This window comes from Motacilla alba, chromosome 1A (genome assembly GCF_015832195.1).
Source record: "Motacilla alba alba isolate MOTALB_02 chromosome 1A, Motacilla_alba_V1.0_pri, whole genome shotgun sequence".
In the NCBI taxonomy this organism is placed as follows: domain Eukaryota; kingdom Metazoa; phylum Chordata; class Aves; order Passeriformes; family Motacillidae; genus Motacilla; species Motacilla alba.
The window spans coordinates 52,696,011-52,718,207 of NC_052031.1; the positions used below are offsets into that span (position 1 = coordinate 52,696,011).

The 22,197-nt window shown below is 39.7% G+C and overlaps 1 protein-coding gene across 3 annotated transcripts in view; it reads right to left on the minus strand.

The window, feature by feature from the left end:
• Positions 1 to 2,188: 2,188 nt before the first annotated feature.
• Positions 2,189 to 22,197, minus strand: part of RFX4 (regulatory factor X4) — an 88,059-nt gene continuing 68,050 nt past the window's right edge. For 2 of the 3 annotated variants that reach the window (XM_038155638.1, XM_038155636.1), the window contains exons 15-18: positions 20,964 to 21,125; positions 14,662 to 14,824; positions 12,135 to 12,273; positions 2,189 to 3,582 (exon numbers count right to left, since the gene is read on the minus strand). In XM_038155638.1, coding sequence (XP_038011566.1) covers positions 3,310 to 3,582; positions 12,135 to 12,273; positions 14,662 to 14,824; positions 20,964 to 21,125 — 737 coding nt within the window. In that variant the 3' untranslated portion in view covers positions 2,189 to 3,309. The remainder of the gene's footprint in view (positions 3,583 to 12,134; positions 12,274 to 14,661; positions 14,825 to 20,963; positions 21,126 to 22,197) is intronic. The other variant, XM_038155637.1, reaches the window with a different exon arrangement.

The window sequence follows — 22,197 nt, forward strand, 5'->3', positions numbered from 1 at the left end:
TACTTGCACATAGCCCTTTTTTTAAAAATTACAAAACCTGAAAAATAAAGAGTAGGAAACTGTTACTGCCCTTTAAAGGCACATTGTTATTCATCATCAGTGTGTTTTAGTTTCCACTTTATGTCGCATATGAAGGATTAGGATTTCAATGAAAGAAAAGGACAGAATAAATTGCATCCTCTACCAAAGAACTGCCAGACCTTTTCAGATGGGTGCATACCACGAGCCCTTCCCCTGTTAGTCAGCTCTACCTAAACCTTCCAAAGCAATGTCTGCCCCTGAATTTCATGGGTTTCAGGGTCAGTCACAACAGATTTGTGGGACTGGGGAGGTCAGAGGCCATTTTTGTCAAAGGGTAGTGACCTTAGCAGCAAGAGGTAGCCTGACAAAACCAGGATTCATGCTACTGAATGGAGTTTTCACTGCTCTTCCCCGCTGAGTCTTTTTTCTACCTGGTAATGAAAAATCTTGAAGAATCGTAGTGGATTTTTATAGGCATACATACATTTGTGTGTGTGTGTGTAGATCTATTAAAAAATATTAAATGTGTTATGTCAGTTATGCTGTAATGTATAATATTAGTTTCTATTCTACTGTATATATTATATATCTATCATTTATTATATGTCTTAGCCTGTGAAAAAGATCACATCTTTATAAAAGTGTGTAATTGTTAGGAAAAAAGGGAATATTAATAAGAAATTTAAAAAAGGAGAAAAGGAAAAGGGAAAAGGAAAAGAGAAAAAAATAGGAAAAAGAGAGGAAAGATAGGAAAGAAAGAAAAAAATAGGAAAAAATAACAGAAGAGAAACTGCAATTGAGACTGAACAGTTCAGAATGTGGTATAAAAGTTTCATCAGCAACATTTGCATAGTCACATATTTACTTCATATGCACATAAATCATGGCTAGGCAAGAAAACCCAACTTTTAGTTTCCATAGTCAAGGGAAATAATTAAATAACAGCCTGCAGACTCTGACTCAGGAGGTTTGGCAGTTTGTACTGGGATGGTTTAAGACATTCTTGCCCCTCACCAGACATTCTACCCAGAGGTTATGGTGCTCTCCCGAGCTGCTGCACTCCCCAGCCTGGTGCACGGCCTGTGACCCGAAAGCTGCCATGGCTTGTGCTGCTGTGGTGGGGTCTGAGCTGCAGTGGCCCAGGATGCTTTACTTTGCAGCCCTTCTCATTCAGGAGGTGGCCTCTGTTCCACCATTCTATACACTGCCCCCATGAATGTCTACTTTAAATTTCAAAGCCCTCATCAGGAAGCAGTTCAATGTAGTTGGAAGTGTGCACTCCTGAGGCATCAACACAAGTTTCTAAATTAAAAAAAAAAAAAAAAAAAAAAAAAAAAAAAAAAAAAGCCTGTGGAGGCTTTTTTTGCAAAAGAGTTTCCAAGCCCTGTTTGACTGATTTTGTTCTTGGCTCTTTTTTATAAGCAGCTTTGTGGTGCTGCTGTTGGTCAGAATTTCCTCTCCCAAGATGCCCAGGATGTTGCAGTTCTCCACTCAGAAATGTTTTATTATTTCTGGGTCTTACACTGTGTCCAATATCCTCCTCCTTCCTGAACAGTCTGCCTGAGCTCTTGAAATCTTGTCCCCAAAGTTGTTGAAGGATATGGAATATTTGTATGCTAAAATAGTCTCATTTTGTCCTCTTTTTCAGTCAATGGGGATTAGGCTTCTTTTAGTTTAAAAATTTACTATGAAAAAGAGCAGAAGTGCTTCTGGCTTCCCTTGAGTGGTGCTTGGGCTCACCGCCATCCTGATCCTTCCAAAGATCCAGCCTTGAGTTACTGGTCATTTCTACCCACAGATATCTCACCAAGGCATCTGGTCCTTGGAGGAACCTTGGCAGGTCATGATCACCGGTCCATCAGGCAAGTGGAGGCGCATCACCCATTTGTCACGAATTGTACCTGTTCTCGAGTCCTTCCTTGGATAAAGGCATGATGACATCAAACATTTTTTGAAGGTCTTCAGCTTGTAGAAATTTTTGTATTTAAGTAAATTTAACTGGCATCTATTTACTTTCGAGAACTTTATTTGGGCGTGAAAATCCCTCATATATCTTGCGCAACGGTACAAATAACACTAATGTCCATTTTAGACATAAACATGGTTATTGTCACACTGCGTGCTATCAAAGATTTTATTTACAAAACAACTACTAAAATGCCTGTTATCATATTTCCATTTATTTATTTCTTACCCATAGGGTAACAGGTCCACCATAATTGCTTGGTGTGTTTTATAATACAGAAGAAAAAGCTATGTTAATAAAAACTAACAAAAACTCACAAATAGCTACAAATCTGAAGGAAAATGTCTAAGAAAAATTCTCCCCAAAATACATTTTTCCACACATACACAGTACAGGATAACTTCAAAGGCACAGCTTTGAATTTTGCTTTTGTAGACATATAGAGAATTATCACCACGTGAAGGAATTGAGAGAACAGTTTAATACCTGACAATAGATAATTAAGCAAATAATGATGTTTGCATTGTCATTTTCTTTATATAATTGCTTCATATCATCATATTTAACCTATGAGGCTCTGAATCCAAAATCTTCCCAGTCCCCAAGTCCCTTCTTACCTTGTCATTACTGACCAGAGAAGTTAGATTTTTCCAGATTGTGCAAATTCAACACAAATACATATATAATAAGAACAACAGTCAACTTAAGGCAGTGTATAATTCAATGCTACATGTCTTTTCTTCTCTTTTGTAAAGATCAAACTTACTAGATCAACAGAAAGGTGCATCAATATACAAAGTTAGGTGTAAACTGAAACCTACAGCAACACACGTCCTTTTAAGGAACCAGATAGAGAAATTGGTATGAGTAAGTGATGACTTGGCAGAATGGTTTTAAGGAATGCATTAAGAGCTTAAAAGAAGAACAAATGACGGAGTTTTGCTGAGAGCAAATTTCCTGTCTTTAATTCAAATTATAAATAGGTCCTGTTTCAGTACTTTTTTTTGTAAGACTCATTAACATTTGTCAATAAGAGAGGGGGTAAAACTGGCTCACTCAAACTTAGAGCACACAGGCTTGTCCCAGAATTAAAAAAGGCACCAATCGGCCCAAAAAGTGGTCTAGAACAGCACAAAAGTATTTTTTGTCTACAGGAACATTCGGTCATACTGGTCTGCAATCTGCCCATGTTAGGAACTGCATTTATCTGCCCAGGATCTTTTCCCTTTTCACCTCCCTTGAAGAATGTCCACAAAAAGTCCCACATGGCACGAATCTTTTGTAACTCTTGTGTGTGTGGGCTCAGCTGATACCAGTCATCTTCATTTAGCCCAACCTGTAGTGGCTTCCCCATTGATGTATGCAAAGCCAGGAAAGTGTTGCATGTGCTCGTACTCAGAATTCCTGCGTGTTGTCAAGGGTGCATACACGTCACTGGAATTGCCATATCTCGTGGAGTGCATGGAGGAGCTTGTGTAGCAGGAATTGGCAGCTGGGACCTCTGGCCAGCGAGGAGTCACTGGTGTGGGATGCAGCCTGGGAGTACTGCTCATCAAACAGGGCTCCATTCTTGATGTTGGGCCATTGAAGGGGTACTAGAATTAAAAAAAAAAAAAAAAAAAAAAAAAAAAAAAAAAAAAAAAAAAAAGAAATTGAAGAATCATCTGCCACATACTTCATGTTAAAATAAGGGCTGGTGGTGTCACAATTCTGTGTTTAGAAAAGCCAAAATCATATGAATTAGCAACTATCCAAGAGCAAGGTACCATACTGAAGGTGAAATATCAGATAACCATTGTCTGCTGTAAACCAAAGTTTCAGGGAAAGTCTTGCAAAACAGTCACTGGTTTTAAATACTGAATTAATTTATCGAAGTGCTAGGTGTATCTGGGAAGAGAAAAATAGATTGAATTAATTTATAGTTTTTTCTCCCACTTTTACTCAAAAACTTGCTATTTACTAAAAATCAGAAAATAAAATGTCCTAACTCTTCCTCACTCAAGTGAGTTTTGAGGGAGAGGAGCAAAAGAATCTTTATTTCTGGGAAAGTGCCTTCACTCTAAAGTGTTCACAAGACATCCTGACAGTTTCTTCAGGAAAACAGTGTGGTCTGGCCCCAGAACCAGCAGCTAATTGGAGAACTTAGGGAAAGAGGCAGGCAGGAGGAAAATCCTTCCAGTCCCTAGCTGTTCACAGTGACACTTGGAAACTAGAAATCAAAATTTGACAAATGGCTTCCACTAAGGAAGGACAAGATAGGAAGAAAAACAGAACAGCTTTTGCCCTCTATAGCTACAGGCTGCTCAGCAACAGAAAGTAAATTGTGCTTATGAGGGCTTGCTTAGCATGTATTTATCTTATTGCCTGTCCTGCAGGAGCAGATCATCTGTGTGCTGTGTATGAGGAACGTCTCTCCCTGTTTTGTACCCCTGTTATCCATGCGCATCACAAAGATGGTGAGTATCCTTGTTACACTTGGCCAGCCATGTATCTTCAGAGCTTCTACATTTTACATCTCTATACCTTTTCTGCAAAAAAGTGTCACATTTAACATTTCCATATCTTGGGTTGTTTGACACTGTGGTATTTCTTTAACTAGAAAGCTGTCACCAAAGCAGGGGTATCACTTCTGATGCTTACAAACCTTGCACGCTGCATGCCAAAGTTTTCTATGGCTGCAAAACTCCTTCCTCATATTTTGGAGGCTTATGGAGAGAACAGCTGGAGTAGCTGTTCCTAGGAGGGGAGGTAGCAGAGATTCCCGAGGGGTCTCATTACATTACCCCACTGTGGATGGGCCCGGGGTTAATCACTTGCATAAGCAACTGTTGCATAAGCCCAAGGCAATTGCAGCAGTGTCTCCATGAGGAGTTTGTGCTGTCTCCCTTCAGACCACAGCCAGGAAGGCAGGCCAGCCTTGACAAACATATTTGAACAGTTCACAAGCCTCAGGCAGCTCAGAGCCACACACTGGCCACTCCTAACTAAAGAGGAGAAAAAGACTTTTTGACCAACATACTGTAGTTAGTGATTTAGCACATCCCTGCATGTCCTGGGGACACAGGCCAGTAGGCAGATGAGAGGGAAGACATCAAAGATGTTATCTAGCCTGTACTTCCCATCACCACACAGGCTGGATGTACCTGTGCCATCACAGTTGCTGAAACGGGGTGTTAAACTGCAGCACCACCCCGGAATATTAACATTTCAACTCTGTTCTGCTAATCCAGCTGCCAGAATAAGCTGTCCTGGCAACACTGACAACAAGTCTCTACAACACCAATCTAAATTTCCATCTTCACCCCATAGAAAGTTTTTTAAGTAGGAAAGTTCAGCAGAGCTTACATACTGAGCGGAAAAAGCCTTATATTCCTTTGAAGGAGAACCAAGTCTTCAGACTTGTTGGCTTTCCAAAAGCTTTCATTGAAGATGAGAACTTCCAATGACCAACAACAATGAAACTCAAGCTTTGAAGCCATATGTGGCCCAAGCTAAAAACTTTCTTCCTTGTCTTCAGTAGTGTTTTACTTGATACCAGTTATGGTGGTCTTTGCCTTTATTACCCACTGATCTATACATGAAATCACTGTAGATTCTTGTACTAAAGAGTGTACTTACAACAGGGTTACCCTAGACTTCTGCCATAATACACTAGTGATTCTCTCTTGTCTTCTTCACAGTGAGATAATTGAGCTATTCTGTTGTTAACCATAACAGAAGCCTTTGCCATCCTGACTCGGTGCAATTTTCCTTCGAGGTTTTGAAACAGAGGTTGTGACTTCTAACAGGGGAATTTCGTGCTTTCATATCCCTTACAAACACCAAGAGAAATCCATCTTCAGCCAGGATAATTTGCTATTTGAAAATTCGTGGACTGCAAAAACGTTCACCTATCATCAAGAAGAAGAAAATGAGCTCTGGGAATATTGTGGTGGGTCCCCTTGTTGTACACAGCAGTATGTGGGGAAGCCACATGATGTCTTTTTAGTTGTTTGGAACCACAAAACTTGTGCCAGTGAGTGAATGAAATCTTAGCTCTCAGAATGAACTTCAGGATGCACCAAAAAAAGAAAGATCTTCCTCCTCCAATGTGCAGCCCAGAGGCCATGCTTAGGCTTACTGAGAAGGCAGAGGAATGGCTCTGCATGAGGGAACAGGATACAGTGTGCTGCTTTTCCTTTTCATCGAGCACACCCGATGCAGCTGTGTTTATGAATGTGTCATGAATGTGAAAAGAATAATTGCTTGAAAATAACATGGACTCTAAATATCCAGTATTTTACAATAAATTCTGTTATGACTGAATGCAAGATGGAAAATTTTGTAACGGTAGGTCAGCTAATCACAAATTACTCAGTGGCTTCTTTTTCTGTACAGTGAAGAGACTATTGAAAGACAATATTTTTAAAGTACTCGTTGGCCCCTGCCTGACTATTAACTCACCCAATGAAGCATCTATTCAGCCTTGTTGGAGTGTCCAAAGCAGAGCCATCTGGGCGGATGCCTGCCCATGCTGCCTGAATCACCTTTCACACTCTACATCCGGTTTAATGAAGAGTGCTTAAGCTGAACTCAAAACACTGGGGCCTAGTGATCTTTGCCAGATATAAAAGCGACATTTGTTGGAGGACTCTTGACAGGAAATTACCATTTTCTGGGTTGACTCACACTTGTTACTACTGCTGCCATTAGACCTAGACAAGAAGCCCTTTAAGCCTGTGAGACTTTGAGCAGATTAAATTTAAAGGCCTTGCCCACAAAAGTAAAATTAATTCAATTTATTTTAGTATTATTTTAGAAAATACAACATTAAATATGTCTTCCCATGAAGTGAAGGCTGAGGTTCCGCAGTGAAAGGTTGGAAATAATCTCTTTATCCTTATTTTCAACTCACCAACCAATTATAAATGGAAGTTAAAGGTTTCAATGTCCAAACAGCAAAACATTTTCCTTATGAATGTGGCTCTGACTTTACATTGTATTAGCTCCCACTTTGGTGGATGCTGTAAATTAATGTTGCATGTTAGCCACTACTTTAGGACTTGCAAGTAACACATACCAGAAATTACTGAATTGTGGAGAGCTGGCTATAAATTAACTTCATAAAAATATGCTTAAATCTTCTAAAATGACATAATTTATTAAAGGCATCTTTATCACCCTAAATTTACCCTTTTCTCCACAAGTTGAACCTTATTGAATCTGTTAATTAAGCCAAGTGAAACTTTGAAGTCCATCTAAGGGATTTTGGTAATTTTGGGAGTGGCATTTGGAGCCTTAGGAAAATGCTATTTGTAATTATCTCAAAAGAAGACATCTGTTTCCTGTTGCATTCAATACATAATTACTTCAATTACATGCTAACAGTCTCAAGGCCCTTATGAAGCCATACGATTAGGAACAATGACTCTTGCTGCATGGGTGGGATTTGGGCAGTATTTGTGTCTTTCTGTCATTACCAGCCGTTTGATGACAGAGTGGTTATTGGCGAGGGTGTTATTCTTACTGTGCTGGTTTAGTCATGAGTTTATAATGTGTATATGCTGGAAGATTAAGAACTTTCCCCCTTTTTTTTTCCAAAGTAGATGAGCCAGAACAACATGAATGGACTGAAGCATGGGCTCTGTCTGAGCAAGGATTTCTTTGGCTCCCCCATTGTCACAAAAAAGTTACTACTATTTTCCAGTACTGCTTCTAGAAAATCATGCTGCAGAGGAATCTGAAGTGAAGACATGGTTTAGTGGAATTGTGGCATGCAGTATTTTACAGAAAAACTGAGTAATGCTGCATGCTGCACCCTGGGAAGTTATATGAGACCATTACACTCCCCAGAGCAGTTCAGGAGAGTCAGAGTAATAACACTGCTTAAATTTCCTTTAACTATGGCCCAGACACTGTGCTCTGGGCCTCTGAGAGGTGCAGACCTAATGTACTGCTGAACAGGAGACTGCACTGCTGCAGCATTTTCTAGAGTGATTTGTTCTGCCCACACCATGAAAGTAAACAATGATCTTCATAAATGCAGCTTAAAGGCAACAAAAACAAACAAACAAACAAACAAATATATTCATTCTTGTCTTTAAGATAGCAGCAGCATGTTACAAAAGGAGAAATGTTGCTATGCTGCTTCTATGGCTCTCTGTCACCTGAGATTGACTGTTTGGAGATGGTTGTTCCATTTTGGAAGCAGCAAAGGAGAAAAGGTAAAATGAGGCTGTATTTAGTGTGGCATCAAGGAGGGATTCTCAGATCTAGCTGATTAATGTGGCAGCCTCCTGGCTGAGTCCCTCCTAACTACCCTGAGAGTCAGGTTTGTGCAGAAAGGCTGGAGGGGAGCTCCAGCTCCATCAGGTTCCCTGCTCAGCACAACTGAGAGAACAGGACATTCACAGCCTTCCCAGACTACACCTGCCCTGCAGTCCTTGGATAACTCCTGTGCACAGAGCACCTGTCACAACAGAAACTAGAGAGATGATAACACTAAATTGTGCAAGAGATGACAGGGAGGAGGTGAGGAAGGAGTGATGCAGATCTATAATGTCTTGAATGGTGCGAGTAGATAAACAGGGAATGAATATTCACTATTCCTCATCACCCAAAAAACCCTAGTGCACCCAATGCAATAACAAGAGAATGAGTGTTTCATGCAATGCCTGACAAAGTCCATATGTACAAAAAAAGCTCAAAGACAGGATAATGGAGAGTGGTTTGCTACAAAAGCATCATTCCAACTGCTGCTTCCTACTCAGGATATCCCTAGGTTAGCTCTTGGCAAAGGCTGGTGAAAGGACTACCTTCTACTTACCCTACTTCTAACACTTTCCCTACACACAACTGTTTCTGGTCGTTGCTGGAGATAAGACCTGGATAACTGAACCTACAGTGTGATTCACTACAACCACACATTAGGATACTTACAGTTAAAGATGTGCATCTTTATATGTTACCAGATACGTTGAAATGTATACTGCTGCAGATTATTCTAATTATTAGTAGGTTTAGTCTTCCTACTAAAAGTGTTAGCATGGAAATTTAGAAAGAAAAATTACTGCAGCATGAATTAGTTTGGCCCGTTCAGCCAGGGTGAATGTTGCAGATAATAGCTGTGCTCAGAAACCAGTCAAGCCTACACTGTGACTTTGTGAAGGTGTTGTAGCTCTCTGCTAAACTCAACATAGGTTGATGAGACCTCTCAGAGGCTTTAGGCAAGAGGTGTTGCGTATCTTCAACCCTGGCACCTGGTACCTAAACCACAGAAGCAGAAGAAATAAAGAACTGATGAAATAAAGTCTCTGTATAGATGTGTTTATGTACATACACGCACACAAAATAATCGCCTTCTATATGATGGTGGAATAGCATCAGAATATTGTATGCAATCCTGCACTATGGCTTAGAGAATTAGGTAGTAACAGATCAATCTGTAGATAATTTTTCATTTCTCTGCCAGGCTCCTGGCCAGTAAGCCAAGTCAAGAAATGAGCAATCAGGCCTGGAATTACAAGTAAGGAACTGTTCTGAGAATTACTCACAGATGGTGAGGGAAGAAGAAAAAATTGGGATTAAGACCAAGGTTTAAACAGACTGTTCCTGTCATCAAAAAGAGTCTTAGCCATCAGTGGAAATTAGTCAGCCTATACTGCCAGACCCCCACCTGCACTTTTTTGAGATCTGTAAAGTAATAGTTAATAATAAATATTGAAATAGTAAATAGTAAAATATCTACATCTGTGTGACTTCTTCCCCAGCACAGCCTCACTCTGAAGATTCCAATGACAAAATCAAAATTCTCAAAGTAGCTGATAAAAACCTGGAGTGTGTCACTCTCTTCCATAGAAAGAGGTCAGATATGATGTTCTTAAAGACCAAAATAGTTATTAATAGCTGCAGCTTAAACCCCACCACAACTACATGCCACCTGCTTTGGCTCAGATGCTTGTCTGGGACAAGGGCTCTCCCTGAATCCATGTTTGTAGAGAATTTACCACACACACAGATTTTTATTTTTTTTCTCCATAGGAGTTAATCCCTAGACACTGTCCTAAAGAGCATGGTAGAACTAAAGTAGAACTAAGCATGCTAAAGTTGAGCCAAAGTTCTATATTTGGCCAGAATGTAGATGATAACAAAGAGTTCTTTTGAAAGTTACGGTCAAAGCCTCCTCTTCCCAGCTGATTATACTCCCACAGCTCTGCACATTGCAGCCCCTTTGGTTTCAAGTATAGTGGCAGCTGTTGATATATTCATTGTAAATTTGGCTTCCTGTATTTTTAATTTGCAATATCATAAGTCCTACTGCAACTCCTTTTAACGTGTTCCCCTCACAAAGACCACTAGAAAAAGAGCAGTTCCCTAGCATCTTATTAGGGACATCTTATGAACGTTTTTTTTTTGTTAAAAGTAGCTAAGAAAGGACTTATTATCAGAGCAGGCATTTTACAGATGCTAACTTAACTTTAAAAACACTGTCAGCAACTTTTATATTAAACTGTTAAGTACTTTGAAATCATTTTTCAAAAGTAAGGTTCCAGTTTATAACTCCTTCTAATACAGAACAAGCACATTGATATAGTTTTTTTTGGCTGTATCCTGCTGTGCAAGTCCATCTCAGTTTATAAGCAGAATGAGAAAGAATATGCCACAGAGAAATCGAAATAATTTTCCTTTAAAGTGTGATCATTGAAGTGTAGCTGTTCTTCATATGTGTTCAGGACAGTTCAAAGACTAGCAAGAGAGGAAAAAATGATCTGACATCTGCACTTGTAGAGACAGCCTACTACAGTATGAAAGATATTTGCCTGAGTTCAATATTTGCTACTGCTTGCATACAGCATGTTAACCAGGATATGAGTAAACTAAAAATGTGTTGATCTTGATTTGCTTTACTTGTTTCTTGAAATAACAGGGTAAGACCTATATTGACAAATGGAGGAAAACAAACCTGTCCCAGGACACTGTACTTCAGTGTTCATTCACTTTCCTGATGAAGATAGAGCAGCTGCAAAAGCCCTGACAAAGCCAGACATCTCATGTAGTCTGACAGTCCAGGTTCTACGCAAATGGGTGAGAAGTTGTAGCTTGTCCTTTCCATAAGCCATTGCTGAACTGCTCCAAATGAGCGTCTTGGGTTTGTACAGGTCTCAAAAAGCTTTAAGGAGATCAATACGATGAATCCTATCTTACAGCTAGGAAAAATGAAGCATTAAAAGGAGAAACAGCTCCTCTAAGGTCATGTGTCAGATTGATTCCGAAGACCAGAATAAGATGCAGCTTTTGTGTGCTCAGTTTCAAAGCACTACAAAATTCATTTGCACTTGGTATGAAACTGTTGCAGTCCAGTGATGATAGTTAAGCATGGCAGTCCCTCATACACTTTTATAAATTTCTGGTAAAGGGTAAGTGGTGCTATGTGAGTGGAAGTGGAATTCCCCGATACCATCACCTTCTGCCTGTGTCTGCCCTTTGCCAGTCTTCCAGCAGAGAGCCCAGAGAGCAGCAACCTACACTGAGGCACTAAAGCCCTGCAACAGCGGCACTACTTTGGAACTCTTGCCAGATCTGATCTTCACACCTCATCTGTGCTGGCTCCTATTGGCTCAGCTTTGCAAGGTGGAAGAGTTACTGGTATAATTCCTAAACATTTTAATAGGGGACCACAGGATACCGATTAAACAACCTCTGCAGTGGTATCCTGAAGTTATTCAAACTATATGCAGAACTCACTGTTTTGGCAAATTCCTAGACATGGGTATCCTCAAAAGCAGAGACCCCACAAGAATTCACTAAGGCCTCTGCATCTTCACCTAAATGAAAACACTTTTATTTCTTCTTAGGGATCTCTCCTGCTCCCAACACCTAAGAATCATACAAATAGTTATATTTGTTTTTGCTTTAGCTCCTCCTTAAAACAGAAACAGATCCACACTGCTAGATTTTAGAGTTAATACTTCATACTGACAATCTAAAGCTAATTCTGATCTCCACTGAAATTAAGAGATACCTAGGTCATATTAGAAAATAAAAAAAAAGAGGAGCCATCAATAACTAGACAGCTTATTGATTCAGACAGCTAATATGCTGATAAATTTAAAAACGGAATTATTTTAAATGTTATAACAGCTATCATCAAGTAATAAATGGAGATTACCTGTGAAGAGCTTCTGTGGTAAGTTGAGTAGTGAAGTGGTCCAGAAATAGCAGTATCATGTGGTAAGGATGGATACTGACTCTGCATTGGATGGGGATGCTGGTTGCTATAGCTACCATAGTTGTAACTTCCTGTGTATCTAAAATACATCAAAAACCACTTTTAGTATGCACAATAATTTATTCCCACTAATCATTCCACAACTTTTATGAAACATACCTTTTTATTTTTTAATAGGAGGATGATATTTTAAATCTTTTTAAAAAATATATTTTCCAGCTCAGATGGGAAGCAGATGCCACTAGTGAAAGTATGTGTCCAGCACAACATCAAATAGAGAGACCCAGCATGTTTCTGTGACTAATTTTAAACTGCAGACTCAGCTCTGCACTTTCTGAGGAGAAAGTGTCTTTCCCTTTTACTGTTATCTAATGCCATGTTCCCAATAAATTGCTATCTAGGCTGAGGAAGTATGGTAAGCCCTGACTTGAAGAACTACAATGAGTTCAGCCACCTCCTTGTACTGCAGTCAGATATTCCTTTTTTGGGAAAGGAGAGAAGTGAATTAGTGTGAATCTGAAGCATACAATGTTCAGCTTTAGCACAGCCAACTCAATAAGCGAGTGGAATGTGAGGTTGGAGAATCTGTCTACTTTCTTTGTTGAATCCCTGCCTAGGGACATCCAGAGGCAAAGAAGGGAGCAGTTTCCTTAGCTACTGAGTCAGTGTTAGCCACCATTGTTTGAACCATTCACTAGCAGAAGATGCATTAACACTTTCTGCAATCTCCCCAGTTTTGAGAACATGTGAACATCTAATCTTTGTTGTCTTTCAGAAAAGCTGCTTCACCTAGATTAAAATGTTCCCTCAAGTCACCATAATCCAACACCAGAGGCAAGAGATAACCTGCAGAAACAACAAATTCTCACCTATATACACACATACATATAACATAGACACTGCCTTACTGTGGTCTGTTCCAAGTCTTGAATACTCTCAGCTCCCGAACCTTTGTGCTGCTCTATTTCTGCCTCCACCTAACAGCCGTATTTCTGGATAAGAAAGATGTTCCCTTTCTCCTTATCCAGGTTTTCCCAGTAAGAGCTTAGTTGGGACGTGCAAACAGATATCTAAACCTAATCACATCCAAGATGGAATAAGATGCGGTGTTCAAATTAATCTACTGATACCCTTCCAAACAGTTTAGAGTCTTTCACACTGGGAAAACACCTCTGCAAAGTTAATGAGTTTGCAACAAGACTGAGGAACACAGTAAAACCTTTTGAACCTCTTGCATCATAGCAGCACCTGGGCATTTGCTGATCTTGCTACATTGTCTATTCCTTCTCCATCAATCGGTTTATGACTTGTGTTTTAGTTATGGATATCTGTGAGTTATGCACTGAATCAAATGAGTATGGCACAGAAGAAATGCTGCCTAATGAAAACAGCACTGAGAGCTTCAGCAACTGTCTGAAGCTTTTCTAGATGAAATAATGTTACATAAATTTATACCTGTAATTGTTTTATTTGAGAGCCTTGAGCAAATTTTGGTGATGGAGAATATTAGAATATTATGGTGATAATGTGTCTGTATGATCAAACTGGACATTTTTTTATCTGCAGGTTAACAGTAGTCATTTAATCACTGAGGTTGGAAGGGACCTGTGGAGTCTATCTAGTCTAAGCCCCCTGCTCAAAGCAGTGTCCATGAGAACAGCCTGCCCAGAATTGTGTCCAGCTGGAGTCTGTACATCAGCAAGGATGGAAACTCCATAGCTTTGCTGGGCAGCCTGCCCCAGTGTTTGATCACACTTGCATTAAAACAACTTTTTTTGTTTTATGTTTTAACAGAATTTCTCGTACTTCTATTTGTGCTTGTCCTGTCATTAAACACTGCTGAAAGGCACCTGTCTCTGTCTTCTTTACATCCCCCCAGCAGGTATTTATATGCACTGATAAGACCCTCCCTGAGCCCTCTCTGCCTAATGCCAAAAAACCTCAGCTCTCTCAGTCTCTCTTTGTATGACAGATGGTCCAGTCCCACCATCATCATTAAAGTGGCCCTTTTCTGGACTTACTCCAGTATGCCTGGGTCTGTCTGGTACTGGGGAGCACACAATTGGATCCAGATGTGGTCTCAGCAGTGCTGAGCAAAAGAGAAGAATCACCTCTCCTGACACATGGTACAGTAGGGCTGTTCTCTAGGCACATCTAGCTCTTTCAAACATAGCACAGGAAAACAGGAATCAGAGAAGAAATCTACTAAAGCCTTCTCTTTTAGAAAATATCCTCCAGGCCTACTGTGGTTTTGAATAGAATTAAATGAGATTATAAAACTAAGACACAATTATAGATTAGCAACAACAGCCAAAGAATTATGATGCCAGCATCTTTGCAATACAGACTTAGCTACATCAAGAAACAGCTTTCACTGTATTTAAAAAAAACAAAACACTTAAGCAGAATTTCATCCAAATCCCACCAAAAACACATCAGAAAACGAAGGCACTGGGAAGTGCCTTACCCATGTTCTTCTCTTTGGGGATAAACAGGTATCCGGTGTGTGACAGATGATGAAGGTACGTGTGGGCTCCTCATGCAGGGCAGCTGTTGGGAATTCTCAGCAGGTGACCCAGCAGCTGTTGTCACAGTGTAGGTGAGTGACCATGTGTAGGATTGCATAGCCCCTGTAGACAGAGAGGAGCCAGAGGAACACAGTAAACATGGGCTGTCATCCACAGAAGTGCCATGCCTTGAGACAGTTATAGGAAAACAACCAAACAGGCAATGACCATGGAAAGTGCACTAACCGAAGTGAAAGACCAGTCGTATCTGAGGCATAAATATCAACACGTATATCATTTGGAGCATGCAAGGATCCAGAAGAATGAAACACATCTGGAACGGCTCACACTGTGGACTTCCAGTGTGGTGTTGAAATAATTTTTCAAAACAACCCAAAACCCCGGAATAGGACTTAGAAATGGAAGAACACCAATGCTAAGATTTCTCAGGTATGATGCACCAAACCCTGGGGTCTCTCTCATATGGAGAGGGCTGCTAGCTTGCTCAGCTCTGAGGTCTGGACTGAGGCAGGAAGTACAATCAGAACAATGAAGGGTTAGAAAAACTTAATGTTATGCAAATAAATATCTTGAATCCTTTTGCAGTTTGTACCTGTTCCACCCAACTAGGTACCAGCCCTTGTAGTGGCAACACTACAAAGATCCCCAAATTATGACAAGTAGATAGACAGAAATAGCCTAGTCATTTCCTTCCTGCAAATAACGTTTTTCTTTGTTTTTAGTGGTAGCAGAGGCTGGACTTAATTTGCTTTTGTCATGTAGAGCATTTGTGGGAAGAGGAAAGCAAAGAAGTGGGTTTTCCATTTTGCTTAGAAGGTGCTGAGTTTTTTAATCATCCTGATCCCTTCCAGGCAGGAACACCAGTTTCATGAGCCAGCTGCTGAGAAACCTTTGTCCTTTGCACACACCCCTTTCACTCAGGAGGCTGACAGATCCATTGTTCCAGTATAACATAGTTCTTGCTGGAGGTCATGACCATACTGGCTGAGATTACCCTGCAAATGAGGACCAGAACACTGAATTTAACCCAATAAGAACACTGGCTTGGGGGTCTCTGGGCACTCTTGACTCTTTTTCTTCAGCTAAAAGGAATTGCAGGAGGTGACTCAGTTTTTTTCAGTATGGTTTCTAGGACTTCCTGTAGCATGAAAGGGCTTAATTCAGAGGGGGAAGTGATTGTACTCCCAGGTCTGTGTCTACTCCATGGCCTTGGGAAATTAAAAGCCTATTTCAAATGGTCATAATTTTCTTCAGGTGTGTGTGATTTTATTTGGCAAAATCAGGCAAATAATTTTTTTTGTGGGTAATGCTTAATTCTGAAACTGAGTGAAGGTGTTCTGAGCTTTGCAAGGTAAGTCCAACTTGAAATACTTCTGCAGTGTGTGATTTGGTGCTCTTACAATACAAAACCTTGGATGTGTTATGGCCAAGAGTATTTGTCTGTTGTCTGTTGTCTGAGTCTGTTGTCACATGCCTGTATTTTCTGCCACTGACTCTTGAATTTTCTGTCTTCATTTCCTCCCAATGCAGGGGACCACTGAGACCCCCAGGACCCCAAGAAGAAAAGCTAGCTCCTGTTGCCACGGACAAATAAACATTCATGGTTCCTTTAGTTAGGAAAATGTTTAAGGAAGCCTGCCTTTACTAAAAAATACAGTTTAGGTGCAAGGGACCAGATGTACTTATGCAGTTACCAAAGAGTTTCATTTGAAAACAAAAGAGTTTTGAAAATATCAACAACTTGTCTACAGAATATCTTAATGAAGCATTTCGTTTTCAAAAGGTCAACATATTTTCCCAGTGTTATCTTCCAAAGCAAAATTTGCAACTCTCTTTCAAAACAGACCAAAATGCAAAAGGCAAAAACAAAGAGAAAGGAAAGGACAACAAAGAGGGAAAAAAAAAAACCCAGATGTTTATTTTTAGGTAACATTTTTGTTTGGGGTTTTTTCCTACTTTTCCGCCTCACTATAAAACAAAAGTTTTACTTTGACCTGATTTTATTTTTTCCAACAAAAAATTAGCCATTGATCCAAAAATCTCACTACCTTCCTACTTCTAATAAGAAGTAGTAATAACAGAGCCAAAAGACCCTTTGCACTTTATCAAATATAGTGATTTGACTGGCCTCAGACATTGTGACAATCTCCTTTACTTTTTTTGAAAAATAGCAGGGATCTTATCATAGTCTGATGAAAATGAGTGAGTTCAGGACAGCAAGTTGTTTCATGTGCTCCCTGTGGGAGGTCAAATTCCTTGCATGAGATATGCCACTCCTGGTATTCAAATCTAACTGTCAGCCACCTCAGTTCAATTTTAAAATAAATGGTTGGAGAGTAACAAGCTTTGTTCTTGTCCAGATGTCACAGAAACAAATGTAGAAAGTAGGTCTTTGCACTGGGAGAGCTGTGAATCTCTTTGTTTAATTCTCCCAACCAAAAATTGTGTGAGGTACTACAGGTAGTAGCTCACACAGCTGCTTGAGGGAATATTCCCTTTTTTTTGCAGGTTGTGGTTTAGAAACAAAAGTATGTTGGGTTTTACTCTGGATTTACAGAATGACAGAAAGCAGTGCAAATATTTTTCTCAGAATGTTCTGGTGAACCTACAGTTGCCTCACCTTTCTTTGCCTTTGTGCAAGGGTTGCTATTATTTTTCAGTGACTAACTATGAATACAAGGAGGAAGGATGGAAGATGGCTACAGATTTGCAGACTGCGTGTAAGTACATATGCGGTCAACCAGGATACTGCCAATGTTGTGGTGAGTGGAAAAGGAGGAATGAGTTAAGTGTGAAAGGTTTCCATAGTTAGCTTTCTAATATCTGCCTAGGTCTTAGTCCTTTATGACTAATTTCCTCAGCTGGTTGCAGAACTGAACTCCAAGAAATGAAGTCTCTTTTAGATATGACTGAACCCAACTGAATTACTTTTTTGAAATAAGCAAAAACAATAGTGATTGAGCAATGATTTGCTCTGCTTTGTGTTCTGAACATGCAGGGTTTGATTAAAATAGGAAAACTCATTTATTATCATTCTTTTTTATTTTCTCTTAAAAAAAAAAAAGTTATTTTGAGGACACTAACCAAGAGGCCATCTGATCTGTAGGGGAGCCAAATATAAATGGAGCTGCTATTAGTCCTACAACAGTCCTGTTGTCATTGATGCCATCTCGCACTCCAGTGCAGAGAAAACCCAGAAGATGCTTCACAATGCTGCATTTTATATCTGCTTTAGGCTGGAGCAAACGACCACCAAGACACAGTGAGACAGTCCCAGCACTGTGCATTATGTCTGACAGTCAGCAGTACTGTCAAATTCAAGCAGTCAGAAATCCAGTCAGAACCTCATTCTGTCCCCACACAACAAACAGATCACTTCACCTATAAAGCTTTAGAAAAACACAAGCCCTTCCATTTGAAGGGAAGAATTGCCTTTCGAAATCGAAACCTTAGAGTTTTGCACTCTGCAGTTATGAGAAATGAATTCTGATTGTTGAGCAAGAGCTGATGTTCTCAAATACTCATATGAGTCCAGCAGCTGAAGCTTTAGGAAAAGAACCAAAAATCTGTTCTACTCATACACACAAATATGAGAGGGGCTAGATCTGTGCCAGTATTCCCAGAATTTTAATAAGCCCAGACTTGGAAGAACAGTGACTTTTAATGACCATTGCTGACCTGATGACTTATTTCATGCATAGATTTCTTAAAACTGAACAGTAAACTCCATAGTTTACTAAGATATTAGGAACTAACAATTTAGAGTTCATTTTGGGTTGTCTAAAAACTACTGCATTGGCAAATGAGTAATCAGAGCTTTAAGAGGGGCTTAAAGACAGAGCAGCAAAGTCAGCCATATAGCTATCACTTTTACTACAATATTGTTGCAGTTTCAACAATCATTAATCTGGCCATTGTAGTTTAGAAAGGACGGAGGCTAATTAGCCTTTTAACTGTCTAGTAGCCTAACAAAAAGTTTTAAATAAAATGTTAGTGGTGCCATGATAGATGCCACAGAGTGATACATAGGATTTACCTTTCTTTTGTTCAGTATCATGTCATTGCAACAGTTTAATTTCCTGGTTTTGTACTGACCACTGACTGAAGGCAAAAAGGCTAAAATACAAGTTTAATAGTTAACTTTTATTGCTAATGTCACAACCAAGGAAGAGCTAATGATGCCCTAAATTGGGGAACTGAGAGCTAATGGTGACCAATGGAACTAGTTCTCAAGATCTGCAAAACATTTGTAGAACTTTACATTTACCTCATAAAAGACACATAAGAAAATAGTGTGATATTTCCAGAACAGATGTTCTTGTCTCAAAATATTCTATATAATGCCAAGGATCTGTATGTAAAGTAGTTTGAGTGTGTGTAATACATCCTCAGCACTCCTGTTTTAAAGTGTAGCAATTTCCTTTAGTTGAGACACAGTTGTTATTTTGTGTTGCTTTATGTGAATAAACACTGCATTCCACAGTTTAGCAAACTAAAAAGCAAACAAAAATGAGTCCATCTACATGATGAACGTGGGAAATAGAGATATTACTAATTAAGAAAAACAAATAGCCACATATTCATATTTAATGTTAACCAGAGCATTACTTGCATTGACAAATTTGGCTTATGCAAGACAAAAATTATTTTCACACTCTCAAAAGTGAGACTGCACCGGACCATGAGAGTAAAAGGCAATTCAACCAAATGAAAGCCTTTAAAACAACCTAAAAATGAAAAACAGAGAAAAAAAGAACTAAAATAATCAGAAAATAGCTTTCTTGCCCAAAAAGTTCTAGTATGGGAACAATTGTGGTCTTTCAGTGCCTGAAGGAAAAGATAGAAAGGGACTTCTTACAAGGACCTGTCGTGACAGGACAGTCACATGGAGTTACAGTATCTGCAGCCCAAATACAAGTGCCTCAGACCTCCATTCCAGTCAATGGCCCTGGAGAACACACAGTTCCTTTCTTTCTGCATACAGCCCTGCATCATACTAAGTTCTGGTTCTGGCATTACAACCATACCACAATGCCTACAGGTCAAGTTCCACATAGCATCAATGTTTCAGCAAGAGTCAAATATCCTCACCACTTCCACTGTCACCTGGACTGAAGCTGTGTGGTCACCTACCCTGTCTAGGAATCATCCGTCTCTTGTCTAGCTGTCCTGAGGGATAACAACTTCCTGTTTCCCTCCTAACTATTGTATTGCCTCCAACAGTGAAAAATTTTAAGTTGTGATGCAGGGACAAATATTTTTAAATCTCTTTCCAGCACAACATGCATTGTGCTTCCCTGTGGCGCCTTTGAAAACATGAAAAACATTTTTCAGAAAGATTTATTAGTTCTTCAGCCACTGTCAAATTCTCTAGTGTGGTAGATCGTCACTTTATGACATTCTTTCAAGAAGATTTTGTAACTTTTCTAGTACATCAAAAAAGCAATAGTTTCCACATTCTGATTGTACATCCTATTCAACGAGGAGAAGCAAAACTGGAATTTCACTGCCTGAAATGCCTTCTGAAAGTCACTCACTTCTGCCTTTCTTTCAATGAATTAAGAGAACACTGTCTTCTGATCATACAGACAGACTGTCCTATCCACATCCAAAAGGTAATGAGTTTTGCTCTAGAGCACAGAGGATGTTGGCCATTTATGTGGCCAAAATGAGGAGCTAGTTTTATGCTTATTGTTTTCTGTCAATCCTACCCACAAGTTTAAGCTGTCCCTTAAGTGCAGGTTTTTTTAATTTGTGGGCCCACCAGAATACAACAACCTTATCAGCTCCTGTAACAGAGTACAACACTGAAAATAGGCTTCAAACATGTAATTCCTAATCTCTAACACTGATTGATGAAAGTTGTCAGCAATGTGTAAATGATTCCCAAGAGAAAAGTGCACAGCTATTTAAACATATTTGGATGTTAAATATGTTGAAAGATACCCATCTGTCACTTTACCAGCTAGGAATTCCTGAACCACTAGTGATTTTGGATTTTGCAAACCTCACTAAACTTGAAATATTTGGCCTGCTTCCTTCAGGCCTATAAAACATCCAAACATTAGATCTTTTTCCTGGTAGACTGCACATCATGTCTGGATACAGTGAGAACGGATTTCTGGCTTGGGAAGGCTTCTCATATCTTGCAAGCCAATACACCGTGTTCTGAGGCTCAATTTTAGGAGACCAAATGCAAAAGCCACCCTCAAGCAGATTTATCTGCCAGAAGCCAACCTACCTGTAGTAGCTGTTATGCCACCATACTCTGGGGACTGGTTGTTGATGGGTGATGGGGCAGAGGGCACTTCCACAGAGGTGGCAGATTTAGCTGGGGAGAATGGCGCTGGGGATGGAGTTGGAGCAGCTGGTTCACTGAGAATAATTTCTTCTCGTATTTCTGCTGCAGAATGAGAGAAAACCCATCAAACATGGCTAAAGGTAGAGTCAAGGAACACTGAGAAACTTGAAAAAAAAATAATGCAAGCAGTTAGGTACTGTAGTGTGTATTTCAAGAAATACAGAGCAGGAACCACAAATCTTTGAAAGAAGTACTTCTATAATATTCACCATTACAACCTTCATTGCACCTCCAGAAGACCTCTTAAAGGAAAGAGCAATATTTTCTCTTGCATAGGCAGGAAACTGGTGCATGGACAGCTTAAGTGTTATACTCCTATAATGTACTATTACATATCTAAAATTAGGAGCCCAGTCTGAGTTAGGCATTCCTTCACCTTCTAGAGACATGGGAAAGACACAGGAGCCTCCAGAGCATTCCTGTGGCTTTGGGCCATGATCTTCTTTGTTGACTAAAAAAGGAGGATATTCTGGACAGTTTTAGCTGCTAAAGGTATGTGGAAAATATGCAAGAATAACCACCTTGTTTGTCAAAACTCCAAGAGGTTATGGCAGGGGAATGAATTAAATTCAAGTCTTGCACCATACCGAAGATAGTACCCTAATCACTGAAATGTTTTTCTTCCCATAAATCTACAGGCTGATAAATTAAGCCAGAGGCAAAATGGAGAATGAAACTTTCAAAGATGACAGAGAGGGTTAATGTGTCAAAATTAATGGGAGATGGAAGTAAGGAAGATCACCGAGGACCTCTCATACAAGGGGTTGCCCAGAGCAGAATTGTGGAGCAGCATTGTGGAGTGGAGTAGGACTCAGAATCTCCTTCTGTACAGGCACTTAGAATGTGAGTTTACCAGAAACAACAGCTTTGCCATTTGTCTTTTCTCACTCCTGCTATCTCTTCCTCTTATTTAGACTGGTAGAAATCCACTGATGTCAGTGAACTTATTAACACAGTCCATTGAAATTCAATAGTGGCTTAGAAAGATTAACTAAGATAAAAGGTTCAGTACAAAAATTTCTTACTGAAACACCAAGTAAGTGCTTAGGAATGGGGTTTCAGACATCCAGAGTGACATTGTGAAGCAGGCAGTTCTCTTTCAGAATGTATTAAC